The sequence below is a fragment of the Chrysemys picta genome, chromosome 19, assembly GCF_011386835.1.
Source record: "Chrysemys picta bellii isolate R12L10 chromosome 19, ASM1138683v2, whole genome shotgun sequence".
NCBI lineage: Eukaryota > Metazoa > Chordata > Testudines > Emydidae > Chrysemys > Chrysemys picta.
The window spans coordinates 10,115,045-10,138,647 of record NC_088809.1 but is presented as its reverse complement, the minus strand read 5'-3'; the positions used below and the strand labels follow the sequence as shown (position 1 = coordinate 10,138,647).

The 23,603-nt window shown below is 45.6% G+C and overlaps 1 protein-coding gene and 1 long non-coding RNA gene across 8 annotated transcripts in view; one reads left to right on the top strand and one right to left on the bottom strand.

Annotated features, from left to right (window-relative positions):
- CLUH (clustered mitochondria homolog) overlaps positions 1–17,094 on the top strand; it is a 54,540-nt gene extending 37,446 nt beyond the window's left edge. For 5 of the 7 annotated variants that reach the window (XM_005298900.4, XM_005298901.5, XM_042857827.2 and 2 more), the window contains exons 13-26: positions 28–128; positions 2,244–2,396; positions 3,086–3,148; positions 3,849–4,093; positions 4,943–5,027; positions 6,174–6,327; positions 6,819–6,958; positions 7,948–8,028; positions 9,228–9,353; positions 9,907–10,028; positions 11,897–11,990; positions 12,735–12,869; positions 14,556–14,629; positions 15,179–17,094. In XM_005298900.4, coding sequence (XP_005298957.1) covers positions 28–128; positions 2,244–2,396; positions 3,086–3,148; positions 3,849–4,093; positions 4,943–5,027; positions 6,174–6,327; positions 6,819–6,958; positions 7,948–8,028; positions 9,228–9,353; positions 9,907–10,028; positions 11,897–11,990; positions 12,735–12,869; positions 14,556–14,629; positions 15,179–15,347 — 1,742 coding nt within the window. In that variant the 3' untranslated portion in view covers positions 15,348–17,094. The remainder of the gene's footprint in view (positions 1–27; positions 129–2,243; positions 2,397–3,085; positions 3,149–3,848; positions 4,094–4,942; positions 5,028–6,173; positions 6,328–6,818; positions 6,959–7,947; positions 8,029–9,227; positions 9,354–9,906; positions 10,029–11,896; positions 11,991–12,734; positions 12,870–14,555; positions 14,630–15,178) is intronic. The other 2 variants (XR_010593895.1, XR_002887821.3) reach the window with 1 other exon arrangement.
- A 1,202-nt stretch (positions 17,095–18,296) lies between these two features.
- Positions 18,297–23,501, bottom strand: LOC135976613 (uncharacterized). Its single transcript, XR_010593899.1, has 2 exons — positions 23,317–23,501; positions 18,297–19,920 (listed from the first exon to the last, which is right to left on the bottom strand). It is a non-coding gene; the product is annotated as an uncharacterized LOC135976613 (long non-coding RNA).
- Between the last annotated feature and the right edge of the window lie 102 nt (positions 23,502–23,603).

The following is a 23,603-nucleotide window of genomic DNA, read 5'->3' as shown; positions in this document are numbered from 1 at the left end:
TTCTCAGCTCTTCAATTTCTCTCCTAGGTGTTCGTTTCCCTGAGTCCAGCAAAGAGGAAATGCAGGATCAGAAGCAGTTATTAAAGGATGCCGCTGCTTTCTTACTGTCATGCCAAATCCCAGGCTTGGTAAGGCACTGGGGGGGTTGCGCTGATGTCCTCCATCAAATCTTGCCTCCGATCTGGCCAGTCAACGCAGCTGTGCAGTTATTTCTCATCTTAAACAATGTTTGGATGCTAGTGCTGGCAAATGGAAGTTGTGAAGTACAAAGAACAATGTAAACCTCTCTGAAAAGGGGTTTTCTCTTTCACAGCCCCTAGTTTAGAAGGAAAAATGTGCCACAGAACAAAGAACTCGATCGACGGTATTTATAAATCTTTAGTAAGAGATGGAGCCAATAAATGCCATATGGCTGACAAAAGCCCCCAAGTCCCTCAGTCTGACCCTGGGCATCCTGGATATATTACTGTATAATCTACCCCAGTTTTGAATCTGCTGGTGAGTAAATTCCCTTTGGAAGTCCATCAGTTGCCCTTGCTGTCAAATATGTTCCTTATGTGTAGCTTAAATTCCTCCCATCATAAACTTCACCCTACTACCATTTTCTGAAGCTGTAAAATAATCTTTCTTCAGTTATAGTATCATGGAAATTGCAAATGAAACAGACCTATTGGATCACCCCAATCACTCTTCCAGCCAGTGCAGGGGATTGCTTCCCTGGCGCGGGTTAAACACTGACCACGTCATGTCTGCAGACAGGAACTTCTGAGTATGAACTCAATGTGGTGGAGAGAAAGCTATGTAAATACAATGCTAAGATGCCCTACAAAATACACTGTAATCGCAAAATGCAACAGTGGAAATGTGCTCTGCCTGCTCACCCTCACACTGACCCTGCATGGATTGATGGTGACTTAAAAAAACAACCACCCCACAACAACAAACGGGATTTGTGCCCTTTTTCTTTTTGCTAGAACTGAAAGGCCTGTGGAGGGGGTTATTTTTTAAGAGCGCTTTCTGATTTTTAATGTAAGAAATATCTGACATGACAAGTCTGCTGTTTCCTGTTTTCCTGAAGGCATTTTGGGGGGCAGATACTTGTGTGCGGTGTGCAATCATGTGCTCTAATTGAAGGGTAGAACTAGTGAACCTACGAAGCTCTCTTCTCTCCCAAGTGCTCTTTAGTCACTGGAGTTGACTAAGAGAGAAATAAACAATGAATGAAAATCTTCCTGTATCAATTGCTTGGCTTTCCCACGCTTCTGATGTCACCATTTCACTGATTCAGTATTCGTCATAACTCTCAACACCCAAAACTCTAATCTTAAAAAACCCTGACAAAAATCAACCCTTCCCCCTTATACCAGAGTAAAATAATAAAAAAGGGCACAAGCTCAATTTTTTTTTCTTTGTTGAATACTTAGTTTACAATGAGCAGCATAACTAGGGATCAGAAATACTACACAACTGTGTGTGTGTGTGTGTGTGTGTATGTACGCACATGCACGCGGGGGCAGGCAAACTAGGTGACAGACATGTATAGAGCTGCTGTGTACCCACCTCCCACCCATTCTCAATATGTGAAGGTAACTTGCATAAATGTATTTAGAACTCAAGGGGATGCATTTACATTTGCATTGTACTTCACGACTTCCATTTGCCAGCACAAGAAACCAGTATCTTCCCGCCCCTCTCCCCAGCCCAACCCTACCTCATGTTTTTTTTTGGTCCAGTCCCTTGTGATTTGTAGAGAGGATGGGAAATGTGGTGGTCTCTCCTCCTGACTACTGATGCAAAGAACTCTCTTGTTTCTCCCTGTTCCTTAGTTGGTAGGTTCACACTTGCAGGAGGTTGGGTAAACGGCTCCAGACCAGGTGGATTTGCATAGCATTCCCTGATACAGCTGTGCTGCTCCAGCCATGGGCATGCATGGTCTGTGCCTGGATTTCAGGCAGAGGCAGGGAGGATGCTTATCAGATGTGTAAAGCTCCTGAGAATCCTGTTTGGGGCAAATGTTCCTAGGAGCCCCAGTCAAGAATCGGGGCCCTATGCGCTACGCCCCCCGCCCCAAAAAGATCTGAAACATAGAGCCCAGTCTGAGAGAGGACCAGCTTTTCAGAGGGGCGCAGCGCCCACTGAGGACCACGAGAGCTAGCGGGTGCTGGGCACGTTTGAACACCTGGCTCAAAGTGCCCCATTTCTGGCCGGTGGCTCCTTTTCCCTAAGCTCCATGTGCTCTGCAGGTGAAAGACTGCCTTGACCACACCGTGCTCCCGATGGACGGCACCACGTTAGCAGAGGCCATGCACCAGAGGGGCATCAACATGCGCTACCTAGGCAAAGTCGTCGACTTCATCGCCAAGACCCCCGCCCGCCCACAGCTGGATCACATCTACGTAAGCGGCGGGTTCCGTTTCCGATTGCCACTTTGGCTGCCGCTGGGATAGTGGGGGCCTGGCCACGTTCCAACTCGGCTAATGGCGTTCTCCATGTACAAATAAACAACCAGGCTTTGAAACTAGGCAAAAAAGCCTTTGATTGCAGGGGCTGAAGGTTTTAATCCCATATTTCTGTTTTAATTCTGGTTAGGGAGGATAGGTGCCTTGAGGGTCCGTAAAGCACTTTGGGGTAAAAGGCATTGCCGATCGGTCCGAGACAACCTGCGTTTTTTGGGCCATGTAGTGACCCACAGGGACCCTGGATTGAATGGAAAGGATGTTACTTGTGATTGGTCAGGAGGTTACGCTGGGGCCTGATTCTGCCACCCTGGTTCACATTGAGTAGTGAGTACATTGCTCCAGGAATGTCCCATTGGAATGGAATAGTTCCTAGAAGCCCCCACCAGGGATTGGGGCCTGCCCTGCATGCTACCCTCCCTTTCTGAACAAAGCATTCCCTGCCTCCAAAAATTTACACTGTAATTTGTAGAGTAGGGTACAACTCCGCAGTAGTAACGATTGCAGAATTGGGCCCTTTGTCAATATGGATCAAAATACATCTAAAAGCAAAGTGTGTGTGTGGTGTGTTTGTGTTTTCCCTCTATTGACTAATTTTCTTAGTCCCTGCTCTTTATTCCTTCGAGTAGAAAATTGGAATCAGCGAATTGATCACTCGATCGGCCAAACACATCTTCAAGACATACCTTCAGGTACGAGCGGCTGTCTAAACTCTTGCCATGTGAGGTTCTCGTTAATGGTTTTTCAGAAATAGAAGCTGTTTAAATCTGTTTTCTCATTAGCTAGTTCATGGATGTTGCCTAGCAACTGGAAGTAAAATCTCATTAGGCCTAATATAGGTAGAGACCTGGATCCAAGAGAAAACAAGTTCCCACTTGAAGGAAGCACTCCCAGAGGATTATCATTCATGCTTTTCTTCCCCAGAATTTCACTGATTACACTAAAGGCTTTTAAGAGTGAAATCACAGCTTGTCTTGCCTGTAAAACACTTACTCTGCTTAAGCAAACAGTAGTGCTTTTGACCTCCAAAGATGCTTGTTTATTACATGAACTCTAGGACATGGAGCAATGCATTGTTCCAGAAGCAACGAAATCTGTTACAAGAATTCCACATTAGAATCTCCAGATCCCCAGTAATTGTTCATTCCCCCCAGCCCCGCCCCTTTTGGAGTTTTATAGAAACTGTGCATGACTTTTTGTGCGGCACTTCATGCATGTTGGTTCTGTTGCTCTGAGACCCGCCATCCTGGCAGACCTTCCCTCTGTCTCTGTCGGGCACCACGATGATATTTTCCGTACAGATGGGACTGGATTTCCATTAGAGTTGGGTCAGACTGATGCATGTGTAATGCAGAAAAGGTTCCGCAATTGACTTACAGTATTTTGCTACAGGGCGTGGAGTTGTCTGGCTTATCGGCAGCCATCAGTCACTTCCTCAATTGCTTCCTAAGCTCCTTCCTGAATCCAGTTGCCCATCTCCCTGCTGATGAGCTGGTCTCTAAGAAGAAGAATAAGAAAAGGAAAAACAGGAACCTTGGAAATGCTGATAACACTGCCTGGGCCAGCATGACCCCTCAGGAGCTTTGGAAGAATATTTGTTCTGAGGCAAAGAACTACTTTGATTTTCATCTTGAATGGTAAATAGAATGAATTATCGTCACTTTCCCTTCCTTTTTCATCAGTAGCTTTATTGCGAAGGGTGCCGGTATTGTTTATAAAATCCCTTAAGCATTGGAAGCACACTTTAAAAAGGCTTAAGTAGCAGATGGAGAGAAACCGAGGCAGATGTGGTGGTGGGGCGGGGGAGGGTTGAATTAGGATTACTGGTGAAATTTTAAATGAGATCAAATTCATGCAGCAGAGATATCCCAGAAGGTTGATTCAGACGGCACAAGCTGCAGAGGCGATAGTGTGAAGGCTAGAAGTGGGGACAAGAATCCAGCCCGAGACAGGCAGAGAGGGGAGTAGAGATTTCATGGCCATGAATCAGGCGAGCGTGAAATCTGTGGATGTTCCTAAAACAAGGACAAATCTCAGCCAGACTCTGAAATGAAGAGGTTGCCAGTGATGTAAGAGGAGTAAAACACTTAACGGATATTACGAATGAATAAAAGCTTTTTTTTCCCAAAACAAAACACTCCGCACACAAGATTTAACCATGAATTCAACCATCTAATTATGACTTCTCTCTGGCATCAGAGAAACTTAAGATTTTAGTACAAATAAGGAAAAGATTGAATCAAGCAGCCCTATCGCTAACGCATAAGGCGGGGGAGGGGAAAAGATGCACGTAGGACTGAAGTAAGGAGCATTGGTGTACACCCAGCATTCTGGGCCAGGAAAGCTCCTTGCTTGCTGACGTAGTTTGGTTGCACCTTCTTTGTGGATTAGTGCCTAACTATACCGGGAGGAGGGCTTCAGGCATGCCCTAGGTGGACACTTTTGAGTATAAACTTACCCCAAGCTCTCGCCTCGTTTTTTTGCAGTGAGAATGTTGACCAAGCAGCGGAGGTGTGTAACCTCCAGAAAATCACCCTCCTTCGTGAGATCTCCCTCAAAACTGGAATCCAGGTGAGAGCCAAGTACTCCGGCTTTCCTTCATCACTTTCTCCAATGGGGAAATTCACTAAGAGGGGGCATATGTTGATTCAGACCACAAGGTCTTTCAAAAGATGATTCCCACCCCTGGCCCTTCATTCCTCCCACAGATTTAGTGCTGAAATGCCAGTTCTAGCCCCGCAAAGGGATTTTGTGTAGTTGCATTAAGGGTAAACATGCTATATATAAGAAGATTGGTCTGCTCCAGTCTAAGTCCTTTGTCTAGTCCTGTCTCTGGTGCGGGCCAAATGGCCCTGCACAATACAAAGTGAAACCACCGCTCTTAGGGGGAATAGGCTTATCTTCTGCCTTACAAAGCAGGACGATGCTGTCCTCTTTACTGAAAACAAATGGCTCCCGTTTGTAGATTTTTTTTGTGCCAAGATTCAGCTCAGATGGCACCTTATCGTAGGCTATAAATCTCTGCACATCAGGGTTCATAATGCAAGTGCTGGCACAACCCAGAGCTCAGCACCTCCAGCATGCTCCTACAATGAAACTGGGGTCGGTTTGCTGTAGGGGTTTAATATAGGCATACAATGAGTCAGCCTTCCATGACAGACCTCCACCATGGCCCTCTTTCAAGACACTGTCCCCACATCTTCATACATAAACCAATGTAAAAACAAAATCCAAAGGGCAGCTAGCAGTGTGTGCATTAACGCTTCCCCTGATTCTCCCGTCTGTCTGTCTGTCTGTCTCTGACCTGGCAACTAAAGCTGCTGGCCTGTCTTGTTTGGAACTGGAGGAATTTGACTCCCCTCTAGATTCTGCAATATGGAAAGGGGTGTGATTTTGTTGTTAGGGCTGAGAGCGGCTGAATTCTATTCCTAGCTCTTCCACCAATGTGCTATGTGACTGTGGGCAAACTCCTTCACATCTCTGGGCCTCAGTGTTGCCCGTCTGGGAAATGGGGACATTTGCCTGCTGCGCAACTGGTTGCACAGCGTCCTGGGAGGCCTGATTCTGTCCTCAATTACATCCAGGTAGCCCCTTTTGGACTTCAGTGGGGTCACACAAGCGCCACTGAGGGTTACATTTGCCCCAGATGTCCATGAAGGGCTTTGGGAGGGGGAAAGTAGCTGAAAGATGTCAGCTTTGTTTTTTTGGTTCCTTCAGATCCTGTTGAAAGAGTATAACTTTGATAACCGGCACAAACCCACCTTCACAGAGGAGGATATTCTCAACATCTTCCCAGTCGTGAAGCACGTAAACCCCAAAGCTTCGGATGCTTTCCACTTCTTCCAGAGCGGGCAAGCAAAGGTCCAGCAAGGTATTGTGTGCCTTATATTATATTATAGTGGTGTGGAGAAAGTGAATAAGGAAAAGTTATTTACTTGTTCCCATACTATAAGAACTAAGGGCCACCAAATGAAATGAATGGGCAGCAGGTTTAAAACAAATAAAAGGAAGTTCTTCTTCACACGGCGCACAGTCAACCTGTGGAACTCCTTGCCTGAGGAGGTTGTGAAGGCTAGGCCTATAACAGGGTTTAAAAGAGAACTGGATAAATTCATGGAGGTTAAGTCCATTAATGGCTATTAGCCAGGATGGGTAAGGAATGGTGTCCCTAGCCTCTGTTTGTCAGAGGGTGGTGATGGATGGCAGGAGAGAGATCACTTGATCATTGCCTGTTAGGTTCACTCCCTCTGGGACACCTGGCATTGGCCACTGTCGGTAGACAGGATACTGGGCTGGATGGACCTTTGGTCTGACCCAGTTTGGCCATTCTTATGTTCTAACATTTCCTATGGGTTTTTGTAGGTTTCTTGAAGGAGGGCTGTGAGCTCATCAATGAAGCCTTAAACTTGTTTAACAATGTGTACGGTGCTATGCACGTGGAAATCTGTGCCTGCCTTCGGCTGCTGGCTCGCCTCAACTATATCATGGGAGACTACTCAGAGGTACACTCAACCCCTCTGCCGCTTCCCTAAGAAATGTCCTGGTTGGTCAGCGGTAACTGTTTTCTCCCCCTCCCGTCTGCCCTTTGTGCCTTCAGATTAACGACTCCGTGATAACTGCAGAATGAGCAGGATAGTTGAGCTGAGAAGTGGATGTGAGAACAGGCCTGGGGCCAGGTCTCCTGGGTTCTCATTCCAGTCTTGTCTCTGGCCACTTACACCTGTCTGTTTTCCTGTCTCTGGAAGGGGTAGAACACCTGTTTCCCTACCGCATACGAGTGATTTACGGGTTCATTAGCCTCTCTTGGAAAAGCAGTTACCGAAGCATTAAATTTTATTTAAGGAAACAAAATCATTTGCGTCAGTGGGTTTCCCCTTTCTCCCTTTATGGCTATCTTAGCTAGCTAGCCAAAGGGCCATGTGGCCAGCACTCTGTGTAGCTTTCACCACTGTACAGGTGGGCATCCTGATGAGAAGCCCACTTGGATTCTGTTACCTTACCCGTAGTCCTCACTGGAGGTCATTGGTTTCTCCTTGTCTCCTATTGAAGGCTCTCTTATCTAGTACCCAGAACGTGTCCTCCTCCCCAGCAATGACCTGCTTGCTGGCTCATTTGGGCTGAGGAGTGTTGGGATTAACAGCCCTTCAGGTTTGGGCTATCAGAGTGCACCCCAGGAACAGAGAATAGCATATCCTTTGACTCCCAATGGAAATGAAATCTGGGTCTCCCACTTGCCAAGGCAGAAGAGTTACCAAGAGGCAAACCTAGCTGTGCCCTGGCACAACTCACCCAGACTTCTCAGTGAGTTGCTGGAAGGCATTTCTCTTGCTGAAGTCCAAAAATGAATGGAAACTGTTGCTGAGCGTCTTTCGTTTCTTGAGAGAGAAGCTGGAAACGAAGACCCCTTCCTCTCTTCTGTTCCCACCCAAGTATCTCTTGAGACGTAAGCCTCAGAATTTGCTACATCCTCCTGTTTGCTATTCTTTCATAGGCCTTAGGTAATCAACAGAAAGCGGTGCTAATGAGTGAGAGGGTCCTGGGCATTGAGCATCCCAACACAATCCAAGAATACGTGAGTATAAAGAGAGAACAGTGCATGGAGCATTCGCCCCTGATGTCTGTGCGACTTACGTTTATGCCCACATTTGCAAAACAGCTGCAGCCTCCTTAACTTTGTAAAGCAGTCTCTTGGTAAACCTGTTCTTCCCATGCTGCATGCTTTCTTGGGGGCATTTCTTTTCTTTAGGTGTCTTATTGCTAGGAACAAGATGTGTGGAAAAGTGAGGGCCCCCCCCCCCCCCCCCGTTCATTCAGGGCGGCACTGAATCCTAAGCGTTAAAAGTGAAGTCCTGAAAAGCAGGCCCTTAAGCTAATACTTTATATGCATGCAAAAAAAAACCCCACTTATAGCAATGACGGGAAGAGAGAGATTGAAATGGATTCTCCCCCACTAACCTCCCGTTGTCAGTGTGGCTCTGTCATTCTGTAGAAGGCTGTATTCAAAGCTTCTCTCCGAAAATCCAATCCTGCAGTTGCTCACACTGAAATGTCACCAAGGCTTACGATGATGTAAATGAATAACTCAACCATAAGATAATACAAAAGTCTTGTTTTTTCTGATTTATATTTGTCTTGCTGTGTGACACTTTTTTGCTCTGGTTTGCCAGATATTTATATTATATACACATTTTTTATATATAGATATATATACCCCCCCATCCCAATTTTGTAAAATTCTGTGTAACGGTTGGGATATTATACATGCTGGTCAACTTTGAAATACCTTCTGAAGCTACTGACATAGAATCATAGAATATCAGGGTTGGAAGGGACCTCAGGAGGTCATCTAGTCCAACCCCCTGCTCAAAGCAGGACCAATTCCCAACTAAATCATCCCAGCCCAGGGCTTTGTCAAGCGAGGCCTTAAAAAGCTCTAAGGAAGGAGATTCCGTCACCTCCCTAGGTAACCCATTCCAGTGCTTCACCACCCTCCTAGTGAAAAAGTTTTTCCTAATATCCAACCTAAACCTCCGCCAAAATATATATTAACACAGCTGTATCTCAGCACTATATCTCACACGACATATCAGGCTTCTTTAAGTTGACTAGTAGATGAGTAATGGTTATAACCTGAATTATTTTTATTCTTAAAGGCAGTGCTTTTCTCAGTGCCCCAAACAAAAGGGGGGCAGGTGGGAGGGAGACTGGTTTATTTGTACTGAGGATGTGATGCCACATTTTTAACCTTTGAATGTTTTTCTTATACTGTAGATGCACCTTGCTTTGTATTGCTTTGCCAACAGCCAACTCTCCACAGCATTAAACTTACTATACCGCGCACGCTACCTCATGCTGTTGGTATTTGGAGAAGACCACCCAGAAATGGCACTCTTAGACGTAAGTGATCTTTCTGAGTAAACTCCTTGTCTAGGCTCGGTGAAGCTTGTTCGCTTATTTTAATCCCGTCAATAGGCAAATGTCTCTCCATCCCTTCCAACGTGCGTTATTGCTCCTACTTTCCCACTATGGGGGAAGGAACAAGCTTGCTGATGCATAGATAGTAGTTCTGTAGAGAGGAAGGGTGGTCTTGTGGCTACGGCACTGGACTAGGACTCAGGAGATGTGGGGTCAGTTCCCGGCTCTGCCATAGACTTCCTGTGTGACCTTGGGCAGGTCACCTAACCTGCCTGTACGTAAAATGCGGGTACTTCCATTCTCACCCCCTCTGTCTGTCTTGCTCAGAGCTCTTTGGAGCACAGTTTGTCTCTAGTTGTGTGTGCACAGTGCCTAGTGCAACGGGGCCCCGATCTCTGTGGGGCCCGCGACAAAGAGCTAATAAAAATAACAGGCCCACAAATTTCTCTGTGTCTTTAGCTTGAAAGGCTTAGTCAGGAGTCACCTTTTGAAACTCCCTCTTGTTCTCTGACCTGTGTATGGTGATTGCCCTTAGAACAACATTGGTTTGGTGCTTCACGGGGTTATGGAATACGACCTGTCCCTCCGATTCCTGGAGAATGCTCTGGCGATCAACTCCAAGTATCACGGCTCCAAGTCTCTGAAGGTTGCACTGAGGTACGGCGCTGCGGTCTGGGGAAATAGGTTGAAGTTTGTGTTTGGGGGAGTGTGACGCTGTATAGGAAAGTCGGACTGCAAATCTACCCTCGTCGCATCTGAGATTGGGCCCCACTCTGGCTTATGAGTGCTGTCCCTGGTCAGCTGTGTGCAAGCCTCCATTCTTTCATGTCGTTCTTTTCCCCCAACCATTTATGACTGCTGCAATGTGAGCTCGACCGCCCAGTTCAGTTGGAAGGCAGTGATGCTTGATTCGTCTGAGTCTGGGATAGCTACTTCGAAAGGTTGAGAATCCTGGGTCTAGAATTATTTACATTTAGGACCTACCACAATAGGTACTAGGTGTTGTCCACAAACATAGTAAGATCCCTGCTTACTGTGTAAGAATGCAAACAGTAAAGGCTGGGAGGAGAGGGGTAAATATCATCAGTACTTTTGGGACTGAGATGATGGAAAGCCCCTGGTGGTTGGTTCTTGCTGAACTAGCTTAGAGACAGAGATCGTTTGTGTTTGTCTTTCACCGTTAAGGACTTGATCCTATGAAGTGTTTTTTTGTGACTCCACTGGGTGCTGAGAGCATTCGGCACCTCTTAGGATCAGATCCTACAGACATCTCCCTTGAAAAACTGGCCAGTGGGCATTGTCCCACTCGGAATTGCCACCCCCACGCTGCAGCCATCTGCACTTCGTCAGGGTGAAGAGAAATCTTCTGACGCACCCACACGAGTCTGATTTGTTTTCCAACAATTGATGGATACAAATTCTGCAGAGAACATCTTCCTGCATGCCTCCATGGGACTAGGATGTGCCTTGAGATCCAGAACCTCCCTTAGAATAATGAAGCCAAATGTAGAAAGCTTTTTCCATTCCAAGAATGTTCGCGCTGCTGAGATCAAGCCAAGGTGACTCTCCCAACTGGAGAACAACCAGGTGACTTGGATCAGTAGCTCTTGCTGTCACTGTTGCTGCCAGTTGTGTCTTTCTTGTAAGCTTCTGACTCAGGGCTGGCTAATTAAGAGATTCCCGTGTTCGCTTTCCAAGAAAACAAAATGCCCTTTTAGAAAGGGGAGGCCCCTGGGTTGCTTCCTCTTACTCTAATTACCTGGCTGGGAGAGAAGCCTGACCACTTAGATATTCTCATGGCCTTCAGCATTACCTGGAAGTGCTGAGCACGTAACGTACAACTGGCATTTAACAGAAAACAAGCTTCCTGTTGCCAAGCAGCAGAAAGTGACCAAAAAATCAACATCTCAAGTCCAGTCTGAGGTGACTTTTCTTCTCTGGCTGGAGTGATGAGGTTTTGATCTACTTTTGCTAGGTTTTAGGCGTAATTTCCTAACCTAGAATGGAATAAATCTGAAGAGTTAACCAGAGAGAAGGTAACCACTAACACTGCCGCCTCCTTTGACCCTGGTCATCCCTTGAGCTGAGATGGTGAGGTAGCAGCAGATTTAAAACAAACAAAAGGAAGTACTTGTTCAGTCAACCTGTGGAACTCCTTGCCAGGGGATGATGGGAAGGTGAAAACTTTAAAAAAAAAAATTAGTTATGGTCATGGTGGATAGATATTAGCCAAGATGGTCAGAAATGCAGCCCCATGCTCTAGGTGTCCTTAAGCCTGACTGCCAGATGCTGGGACTGGATGATGGGATCAATCACTTGATGATTGCCTTGTTCTGTTAATTCCTTTTGTGGCATTGGCCACAGTGTTGGGCTAGATGGACCATTGATCTGATGCGTATGGCCGTTCTTGTGTTCTTAGCACTGAGCATTGCATGCACCTCTTTGCAGCAGAGAAGAACTCTTTCTCCCTTGATTGACCATGCGTTCATTAAAGCTAGATCCACGTCTCTTCCTTTCCATTGCAGCCATCACTTGGTAGCCCGAGTGTACGAGAGTAAAGCAGAATTCCGATCAGCTCTACAGCATGAAAAGGAAGGCTACACAATCTACAAAAATCAGGTCAGTGGCCTATGCTTGCTTCACTTGCCCCATTCGGCTTTCCAGTGTGAAGCCCCTGTGCTGAAACCGTCCTGCATCTTACAACGTGGGGGAGGCTTGTTCATACGAACAGCTGGTGGAGAACTCCTCCTAGACTGTTAGGAGGTGATTGTCTTGCCACGTGCCTTTAGAAAGCTATGTCTTTCCTAGTATTGCCACAAGGTCTCCCGTCAGTCTGCCTGAGACACCTCCAGGCTTCATCGCTGCTGCAGAACACTAAGATCTGAGAAAGCAGTGGCAAGATTCAGAGTGCACTTCTCACTCTCGAGAACGCCCTTCCAAATCTAACACACAAACCAGTCCTGGGCCGGGGGGAGCCTCTTGCTTGCAGAACTCACTGAGACGCAGCAAACCTGCCAACGTGTTCGGGCAAACCTGTTTGACAAAGAAGCCAGGCAATTGATTGAGCTCGCTCTCATTGACAACATGCTCGGCCTGGTGGAGGAAACCTCTCTAAACCTGAGCGAGAACATGCATCTACTTGATGCAAGCGCACAGCTTTGATAAGCAGCTGCCTGCAGGCAGGGTTGCATTTTATACCAGGTCATCCGCACTCATTCTACGGTGAGACACAATCCAGTCCCAGTGGGTTTCAATAGGTGAAATCTTACACGGTCTCAAATAACCATTTAGATGCTGTGATTCAGGCAGAGTTCGGGGTTTGTTCTGATACAATTTTTTTTTTTTATTATTCTTTCTGGCCAGCTTGGAGAACACCACGAAAAGACCAAAGAAAGCTCTGACCACTTGAAATACCTGACGCAGCAGGCAGTAGCTCTTCAACGCACAATGAATGAGATCTACAAGAATGGATCCAATGCGAACATTATGCCACTTAAGGTAACTTGCATGCATTAGGGCAGTCTGGGTATTTGCCACAAAACCGGGTATTTGCTGCAGTAACAGTTGCGATTGGTGAACTTTGTTTCTCCTGGTTTGGGAGCTATTACCAGTAGAGTGGGTATTCCCCATTTTACTTGCACAGGGTTTCTTTGGCAGGTGGGATCTTCCAAAACAGAAGGGACCAAGTGCAACCTTGGATTTTAAAACCCCACCTGCTTAGCAATGTTCTTCTGGATTCCTTACCCATAACCTCATAGTTAAGACTTTCTTTTGCCCCCAAGAGAAACTCAGGTGTCTTGGTTTGTAGGTTTGCAGAAATGGGCTTGTCGGAAAGCACCCGATACTGCAGGGTGCCTTTTTCAAATGGACTCTTTGAAACCTTCATTTGTAACACTAGTTCATGCATCGAGGTGACACATGCTGTTGGCTTTGAATTTTTCAGGAGGTTTCATGGTCAGATAACTGCAAGAAAGGCCTAGGAACCTGCTGGCTTCTGATTTCCCCTAAACTTAGGAGGTTGGGTGATTTGCTCTGCAACATGGTCAGTCCCAGCTGGAAAAGTCCATACAAAAGAATCAGGCACTCGCTGAAAATGCGTCTGGGAGCCTGGAACGCCTTAGTTCTGACTCTGCCACTGAGTCACTCTGACTGTAGGCGTCTTGGTGTCTCCGTTTCCTCTGTAAAATGGTCCCTGGTCTTTGCAAAGCGTTTTGACATCCATGGAAAGCAAGCACCACATAAATAAACGTTCAGCCTAACTGTGTTGGCGGAGCTAGCCTGACAGGAGGCTGGACGGCATATCATATCCTAGCAGGGCCATGCCCAACCGTCAGCACTGCAGGAATTAACGTGTGAAGAGTCTGGTTCCAAACCCAGCTGCTCTTATCTGTACGCGCACCTTGCGGGTGCGACGTTCTCATGCTGTGACTGGGAAAAGCCCAAACACACACGGCGAGTGCTATTTGGGACTGGCTGTGCAGTAACTACTGTACTCTGGGTTCCTGGCTGCTCCCACCACTGGTTCTGCAGAGGCACTGAACCACTGGGGATGAGAGGAACGCGTTTGTGTCGACAGCTCTGTGCTTTCCAGATCGCTGGTGGCTTTCCCACTCCTTTTCAGCTACAGCATTGGAGAGATTAAAATGAAACATCTTGAGCAAGATTATGGATGCAATTCGAATTAGGTGACGCTCACAGGCCAGGGACTAAGGCAAATCCTTAGATATACCAAGGCTAATCCCCTCCCCCCCCCCCCCCCCCCCCGGCCCCCATTCCCACCCTCCTGTCAAATTCTGAGGGAATGGCTCAAATCCAAGAGACCATAAAGTTTAATCTTTCCTTATTCCCTGAAATTAAAAAGCCCCCATGTAATTGGTCCCATAATTGATATAGCTAGTCCGTCCTATTGCCCTGCTCTGTCTCCCATCTCTCCTGTCTACATGAGCATTTCTGTAGCCTCCATCATTGCACTGTTAATCAGGTTTACTACAGTAGTGCCTGGGGACCAACTAAGATTGGCCCCGTTGCACTAGGTGCAGTTCAAATGTACCGGGTGCACCTGATTTATCCTTCTTACCCCCTAGGAGGTAAGGAAGTATTATCAAGTGAGTCAATGCTGAGGTGTCTCTGCTCGTTAGGGTGGCTTACAAATGACTGACTGGATTTATTTATTTTTAACCCTAGTTCACCGCTCCCAGTATGGCGAGCGTGCTGGAGCAGCTCAACATTATCAATGGAATTCTCTTCATTCCACTCAGGTAGAGTGTTACGTGCGTCGGCGGGCTTTTTCCCTGGTCTCGTCCCAGTGCCCCACTGCATGGCTGTTGGAGGGAAAAATCAGTTTGCCCCTGCAAATCTCTGTGCCCCAGGGATTATTAATCTGGCACTGATGAGGTAGCAGGGCCTGTAAGTGTCTGGTATAAATCTATAGGGAAGTTTACAAGAAGTCACTGTTGAGATAATTGGATGGGAGCAAACTGATGGGCCGGTTCAGGGCTGGGAAGGATTTGAGCTGTTGCCCTACAGGACTAGTCCAGTGGGGCAATTACAAAATCCAATGCAATGATCCAGCCTTGGAAAGGCCCAGGGTATTTATATCCCTTCCCAACCTTCCCCAATCCTCCATGCTGAGCAGTGATCTGAGCCCGGCCAGACTTCACTAGCCAAGAAACTCTCAGTCCTGGCTCTCGGCTCAAGAGCTGCTGGTAAATCCCAGAGGCTTCCCCAACAATGCTCAGCCTCCTCGTCTCACGTTCCTGAAGCGACTGTAATACAGGCCCCCCCCTTCTGCTTCCCTCCCTCCCTAGCCAAAAGGACTTGGAGAACCTTAAAGCAGAGGTGCAGCGACGCCAGCAGCTCCAAGAGGCCGTGAAGAGCAGCGAACAGCTGGAAGAAGAAGACGCTGTCTCCGAGGAGAGAGAGGCTGAGCTGAGCATGCCTTCTGCTGAGGTCCCCCCAGCACAGAGCTCTGCTTAAAGTGTACCTCGCTTTAAAAAAAAAAAAATTTTAAACCCTCCCCTTTTTCTGAATCTGAACCAGGGTCTTGGACTCCCCTGGGGCAGCTTCTCCTTTTTTTTTTGACAATGTTATTGCACTGGTACAATTAATACACAATGCAAAGAACTAAGTTGAGAACTAGAATCTGACTGCGCTCGTGTCCGCCACGCGAAGGGGGAAAGGTGGCCAGGATGCAGCAGCATGCGAAAGAACACCCTAGGTGAGCACAGCCAGTGGCTGTCACGGCCGGGGGGGGTATGTGTGTGTGTGCCACGCGTGTGTGTGTGTGTGTGTGTCATCAGTCCATTTCGACTTTGTACATATATCTGAATTCCAAATGAATGGTCTGGAGGTAGGACATTTCTCAGGTCATTTTATGTTGACTAAGGGACACTGTTTTGCAAGAACACCCATCCTCGTGCTCAGTTCTAGCTCGAAACCTGGATTCCAAGCCAAACGATACCGTTTTATTAGTTGCTGCTCTAAGGGGGGAAAAAGCAGCCATATTGGTTTGTCTAACTGCTTGAAACCTGTGAAGAGTGAGGGGAAAGGTACTGCGTTTTGCTACATTAGGATATAGCCATTTGGGTCCTGTAGCCTCTCTCTTGTTGTTCAGGTCCGAGTGGCCGTGGGATTTTCATACTGTTTACATTCTGATTTCATGATCCATAGGTCATTGTGCAGCCCCTGTGCTCTCTGCTTGACCCTGAGTAACTTAGGAAATTGCATCCAAAGAGTAAGGGTTTAAAACGAAATTTAAAAAAAGGTACCTGTCATTAATCCATTTACAATGGAAAATCCCAATGCCTCTCCTAGATCAGTGTTGGCATTAAAGTGGACTGTACAGATGCAGTTCACAGAAGGGTTAAACCTGGCCTCTGTTGGAATAGCTTGGGGGAGGGGAGTTTGCCCTTCTTCCAGCAGCCGCTTTAATACACAGCTGAATGAGCGTCAGAAGTTAATCATCTTTTAATTGTAAGGTAATCGGCAAACTTCTACAGGTTTGAATCATGTGTCTTTACACAACTTAAAATTACTAGGCATTTTTCCCTTTGGCTGAAAGAATACTAAAAATCCCATAGCACTTAACGCTAGGGATAATGTCTTGTTTTGGGTTTGGGTTTTTTTTGCATGCTGGGTTGAGATCGCTCCCAGCAGAACTTCCATTGCAGGCAATGGATGTTACTGACATGGCAGATGCCAATGAATGAACAATATTGACTTTTTTCCTTCTCGCTTCTGCCTGCCCCCCTTAAATACAGCATGCTTCCTGCCGGTGCAGTCCCAAGGCAAAGAGGTGATACCCACTGCAGGTCATGGTATGCCGACAGAGTTGAATGTCCTTTTCCAAGTACATGAAGACTACAGTGAGAGATGATTGCTAGTCCAAAACCATATCGTGCTGCCCAAGGAGTCCGGTCTCTTTGTCAGCACCAGTACTATGCTAATTTGCATTGCTTTTTTGATGACCTGGGAAAACAAGTGCTATCACTGTGCTCTTTACCCTTGGTTTCCTGTACTGCATAGTGGGGATTTGTAACTTTGGGGTGGGAGGGGAGGGAATGTACAAAGCAGGAGGCATCTCTGATCCAAAAGAACTTGCTCCCCCTGGAAAACATTCAATAAATGACTACAATGCATCTTTCACAAGGGTTTTTTGGTAATGTCTTCCAGTCCTAGTCCATTAATTAAACCTCTTTTAAATAAAATAAAAATGTGCAAAGTAGTTTACTAAGAAGTTTAATTTTGTTGTGTTGAATCCAAGCAGAGTTCGGGGATTTGTTTAACAGATGATGCTGCCTAAAAGCTGCGGATTCTTCTACTTCACACTAGTGCAAAGAAGGGGAAATACCAATGGTGTAAACCAGGTCAGAAGAGGAGTCAGAGGTGGGTTAAGACACACAAGCTCTTGTGAAAACCCTAGCATTGATTAGCACACAGGTGTTAATCATCCAAGTGCCCCTGAACTTCAATTGGATGTGAGTGTCTCAGGCAGTTGAACTAACACTTTCCTTTAAGTGCTTCAAATGTCTTTTCCCATTGTGCATTTGGCCCACATTTCCCCAGTACCTCTGCATTTCTCATGAAGCTCAAAACAAATCAACCACCTGCTTTGTGGATTTTGCACCAGCATCCTGTTTGGATTGCTCTGAGCCTAGGAAAGCTTGTTTCGCAACACAAGCAGCTTGAATCTCTCCTCCCTTTATGCCTTTGAAAAAGTAATACCACGAGCAGTGGCCATTACTAAAAATGCATCCATGCTCCACCTTCTTGCACCCTCTCTAAAACCATGTCACTTGTACAGAAGGTAACTGACGTGACCCTACTCTTGGTCTAACAAAATGACAGACGTTCTGCCTCTGTAAAACATGGCAATGGCTATGAAGCAAGTAACTTCAGTGCTTTAAAATACTTCATGTAATTTGGTAGGATCCACATGAGTTTTGACTGCCTAGCTACTGTTGAGGGTACTTAGTAATAAGTATTAAGTGCGTCCTACACCGGTGTGTAACTATAGACTAATGAACGCATGGAGCTGTCTCTCAAGGTAGGTAACCCACTGCTTTTCTCACCCCTCTTCAATGTGTTCTTTTTCGCAGTGCAGTCTAATGATTTCACAGTAAGTGAACGCCAGCACTGTAGTCTATACTGCACCTGGCTGTACAGGTAGGACATGAACAGCAAGGAAGAGATCCAAACAGTTGGGATGAAATGTCAGGTGGCAGTTGTTTGGATTCTACCCACCCACTCTCTTTGGAAAGAGGTAAAGTAGAGCAGACTAGGAGCTCTACCAAGCACTAATCCTGTGTTCCTTTTAACCAGCTGCATAACACCCAAGACTCCAGTTCTTGGCACAGGGGAGGTGTTGGTAGCCTAGATCCTGAGGAAATAATTGATTGAGACAAAAAGAACAGGAGTACTTGTGGCACCTTAGAGACTAACAAATTTATTGGAGCATAAGCTTTTGTGGGCTACAGCCCACTTCTTCGGATGCATATAGAATGGAGCACAGATAGATAGATATACACACACACACATGCCGAGAGCATGAACAGGTGGGAGTTGTCTTACCAACTCTGAGAGGCCAATTAAGAGAAAAAACACACTTTTGAAGTGATAATCAAGATAGCCCAGTACAGACAGTTTGATAAGAAGTGTGAGAAAGATTCAATGTTTGTAATGGCTCAGCCATTCCCAGTCCTTATTCAATCCTGAGTGGATTGTATCTAGTTTGCATATCAATTCCAGCTCAGCAGTCTCTTGTTGGAGTCTGTTTTTGAAGTTTTTCTGTTGTAAAATAGCCACCCACAGGTCTGTCAGACACTGTCTGTTCTTGTTTAGTGGAGTGTCCACAATTGTGTAACAGTCAATATTTGCAAGTTAGGCTTGGTCTATACACTCACAGCAAGCTTTGATTTTATTTTTAAAGCTGTGCCACTGTGTTTAGACAAGCCCTTAAACAGTCTTACTACTTTATGCTTTGCTTGGGTGGAATTCAACACACATGGACTGTTGACTGTTCATCTTCATAGGCTACACAGGAAGGAGTAGGCTAGTCGGTCTGCTACAGCATCAGTTCACTGGTCTTTCCCTGCAATTTGCAGCATGGGAGCTTGCACATGAGACAGTGAAGCAGAGGCCTGGGTTTGGAACAGTAGGTTCTGCTCTCTTTTGCCACACAATGGTGCACTACCCCCTATTCCTCATCACAGTTCTTTCAGTAAGGTACACAGTGCTTCAGGAGTGAAACTTCTCTCCATAGATTAATTCTTCACGGGCAGAGTCACTCACAGGTAAGTGGGGAAAATGAATTAGCCACAGAAGCAGTGGAGGATTAGTCTAAATTGATTTCCTACCACACACCATGAGGGGCGAGGGCAGATGAGACAGATACAGAAGCTGAATCATTACCACCACCCCGTCCTGCTTGTTTTGTTCTCTAGCCTGATTTCTACATTTTGGTAATACCAAGGACAGAAGGAACTGGATTTTTTTTAAGCTAATTAAAAATAGATGAAATAGCAACAAGTAACCTCAACTCCACTCCTACTTCCACAATGCAGTGCTAGGGGCTATCCATCTGTCTCACAACACTAAGGAACAGGGCTTGAGCATTAATTTTCTTAACCCTTAAGAGTAGTTAATTTTCCTTCCTGTTTGGTATAATTATGCTCTACCCAGCTCCAGGAGTAGCTTACACTAGAGCAGTTTACAGGGAAGAGATGGGCTTTGAACTGATCAGTTTTTCAAAATCTTCTTCTGATTCTCCAATAGGGTGTTGGCTTTTCCTCCCCCTCACTTTCAAAAAGTGACTCCTTCGGCTTTTTTCCTGTCAGTGGAAAGGCTCCACTTCTTACTACAAATTTGACTCAGACTTTAGACTCTGAGCTCTTCTTTTGGGTCAGTTCAGTTTTCAGACCAGCTCCAGCCTCTGTTCAGGAAAAGTGCAAAACTTGCATAAGCCAACTTCCCACCTCTGATCTCCCCTTCTGGAGTGGGAACAGGACCCTGCTCTTTCACACTTAGCAACCAGGTGTGATAAAGGTACCTGCTGAAGCAAGGCAGAAAATGAAATACATTAGAAACATTGCATCACTTGCTGGCTAAATGCTGCCGGGGTTTGTTTTTTAACTTAATTCCTCAGCCTAAGCTACAGCAGTCAATATTTTCTTTTAAAACAAATGCAGTGGCCAAGGAGCAGGACCCACTTCAGGCATTTGGCATTTCCTCAGGACAATGCACAAAGTATTTCAACTGGGAGTTGGAAAAGAATGGGTGTAAACTTAAGTGTCTCTATGACATCATTTGAGTCTAGCCTTCAAGAAACAATCAGGAGCAACCAGCTGATGTTTAGGTGGTTACCTCATACCACACAGACAAGAATGTAGCCTTGGACAGTACAGTAAGTCTGGTTCTGTAATATGAGACACCAAATCTCAAGGGGTTTTGATGGAGTTCAAATAGAAGAATCCATTCTAATTAGTCTAATTGCAGCACCTGTGTTAGTGCTGCCTAGGGTTAAACAACATTGCTCATTTTGGGGGGCTATTAGAGATAAGTTTATTGGAGAGAGGTGGAAGAAATGAGCTAAAAAAAAAATACAGCACCCCAAAGGGAACTGTAGATTTAACAGCAGAGAATCTCACTCCTTTTATTCCTACACTGTAGGAAAGAGCTGCACACATTGATCCATAATATTAAGCTACCACAATCAAAGTTCTTCTCCCCCCTCAACAGTTAAAGCATTAAGAAATTTTTCAATTCCAAATTCCACCTCTAAAGTAAGCCACACATTGAGCATAGTAGCAAGTGGTTTGTTTGTTCTTGGAGTGAGGGGACATGCACAGAAGGAACCACCTTTGCAATCAGTGCCTAATATGGAACTTAACCGCTCAAAAGTGAATGGGCTAGAGCAAAATGGACAGTTCACTCTTGGGGAATTATATGAAATCTGGGCCTCCCTCTGTAAACATCAGATTAATTTATCTGTTGATTAAGTTATTGATGGAACCTTGCACTCAAGCAGCACCATGGATCTATCAAAAGGTGTTGATGAGCTACTGCTTGTCATGATTTTCACAAGCATCTTGATTGAAATACAACAGCCCATGTTAATGTTGCTTCAAAACAGCCGTTTGGGTACTGCCAACCTCTCCAGTTGCCTGCCTAGTGGTAGTTGAGGTTTTAGGAGATCTCAATTTCCTGCAGGCTTTGCTAAAGCATTTTCCTTCCCGCAATCATACAACTGGAAGGGACCTTGAAATGTCATCTAGTCCAGTCCCCTGCGCTCCTGATGGACTAATTATCTAGACCATCCCTGACAGGTGTTTGTCCAACCTGCTGTTAAAAATCTCCAATGATGGAGATTCCACAACCTCCCTGGACAATTTACTCCACTGCTTAACAACCCTGACAGGAAGATTTTCCTAATGTCCAACCTAAACCGCCCTTATTGCTTCTTGTCCTATCCTCAGCGGTTAAGAAAAACAATTTTTCTTCCTCCTCCTTGTAACAATCTTAACATACTTGAAAAGATATGTCCCCTCTCAGTCTTCTCTTTTCCAGACAAAAACCAATTTTTTTTTTTCAATCATACCTCATAAGTCATGTTTTCTAGACCTTTCATCATTTTTTGTTGCCCTTTTCTGGATGCTTTATTTGTACACATCCTTTCTGAAATCTGGCACCCAAAACTCGACACACTACTCCAGTTGAGACCTAATCAGAGCAGAGTGGAAGAATTACTTCTCATGTCTTGCTTACAATACTCCTGCTAATACATGCCCGAATGATGTTTGCTCTTTTTGCAACAGTGTAACACTGTTGATTCATATTTAGCTTGTGATCCACTATGACCCCCAGATCCCTTTCTGCAGTACTCCTTCCTCGGCAGTCATTTCCCATTTTGTAGGTGTGCAACCGATGGTTCTTTCCTAATGGGAGTACTTTGCATTTGTTCTTATTAAATTTCATCCTATTTACTCCACACAGTTTGTCCAGATCATTCTGAATTTTAATCCTATCCTCCAAAGCACTTGCAACCCCTCCCAGCTTGGTATTATCTGCACTTTCTAGCAAGGAAAAGCTACTTTTAACAAACATGATCTTGTCACCATGTCATATCATGCTCCCACTCATGCTTTCCCGCCTCACAAGCCCCTGTGTGCTGGGAAATTATTACCCACATTTTACAGATTGGGGACCAAAGCCCAGAGAACTCCACTGCTCAAACATTCTGCAATACCACTGCTCTCAGCCAGGCTCGGTTAACTTGAACAGTCAACACTGCAGGGAAGACCAGCCCTTTTTGACTTGTCCCAGGGCCAGGTGCTGAACCCAGGGGTCAAAACTCCCAGGCTAACATCCTAACCAGGACCATCCTTCCTCTCCATGTTTGTCAACTACTTTTAGTGGTGCAAGTCACTTAAAGAATGAGCAACGTATCCCTGAGAATGTTGCTCTATCAATTCTGATTAACCCAAATCCAGACTGTCACCCACTTCAGGCCCACCTGGCAGTGGTACATACATTGGTTTTATGGTCCCACTAAGACGACACAAACTTCATCCACTCACTAATCAGGCTGGCAAGGGGACGACTGAATGTCACTTTTCATATAGTCAGTTGGAACCAGTGGGGGGAATAGAACTACATCAGAGAAAACTGGCAAAAGCAGGAGGAGAAAAATTATTCCTGATGAGTATGAAAAAATAGATACCTATTTTTATCATCACTGCTTCCTTTCCCAGAGGAATTTCCAGGATTTTAGTTCATGTCAAATATTCTGCAATGATGCATAATTAGCTGCAACTCTACTTTTTAGTAGAGCAGAAATGCCACCATTTCAACCCCTACTGTGTTTAGAGTGGAATCCAGCCACCCTCCCATTCAGCTGAATGAAGAATGGGCTATTCTGACTCCAACCCTAAATCCCAAAGCAGAGAATTACTCTTCCACCCACTACACATGAAAATGAATTCTGAAAACCTCCCAAACACTGGAATATTCAGACATCCTGATCATTTACCCCTCAGCTTTAACAGAAAATTGTCCTGGGAAATGGTCTTCGGTATTTGTCAAACTTCTCTCAATAAGGCACTCAAAAGTAGAGCTAAGCTATCCACCAAGAATGGGGGAGATGGAAAGTCAAATATATGGATTTCAAACTTACGAGTGTGCATGTGGGGGAGGTTGACACACTTTCTGCTGCCTGTCTCTCACACCCTGGATGGAATTATTGACATGTTTAAAATTACAGAAGGCCTTTTCTTGTTTAACCTGCTGCCCAGGATGGCTGCTAAGTCAGGAGACCTCAGCAGAATGAATGTTCACATCCTCCTGTATCTCACCTAGAAATCTGTTCCATCCCCGGCTCAGTCTACAGTCTTAGTACAGCCTGGCAAGGAGCGCATCAGTGAAACATGAAGAAAACAAAAATCTGACTCACTCTGCTGAATTTTGTCAAAGGCGGCTAAAGATCCCGAAGTTACAGCATGCTGCACATTGCTGGACAACCCTTCCAAAGCGGGCTGGCAAATCATCTTTTTCTAATACAGTCCAGGCTGTACTGGTTTATTCTGAGAACTAAAAAATAGAAACAATGTCTTTTATCAGTGTCAAATTCACTCCCTTGTTATCTACCGCTAAGACATTAGACAGCAAGGGATGGGGAGAGACTTCCCACTGAACAGATTGGGGTGTTTTAGAGCAATGGGGACACAAAAGTAGGGGTGG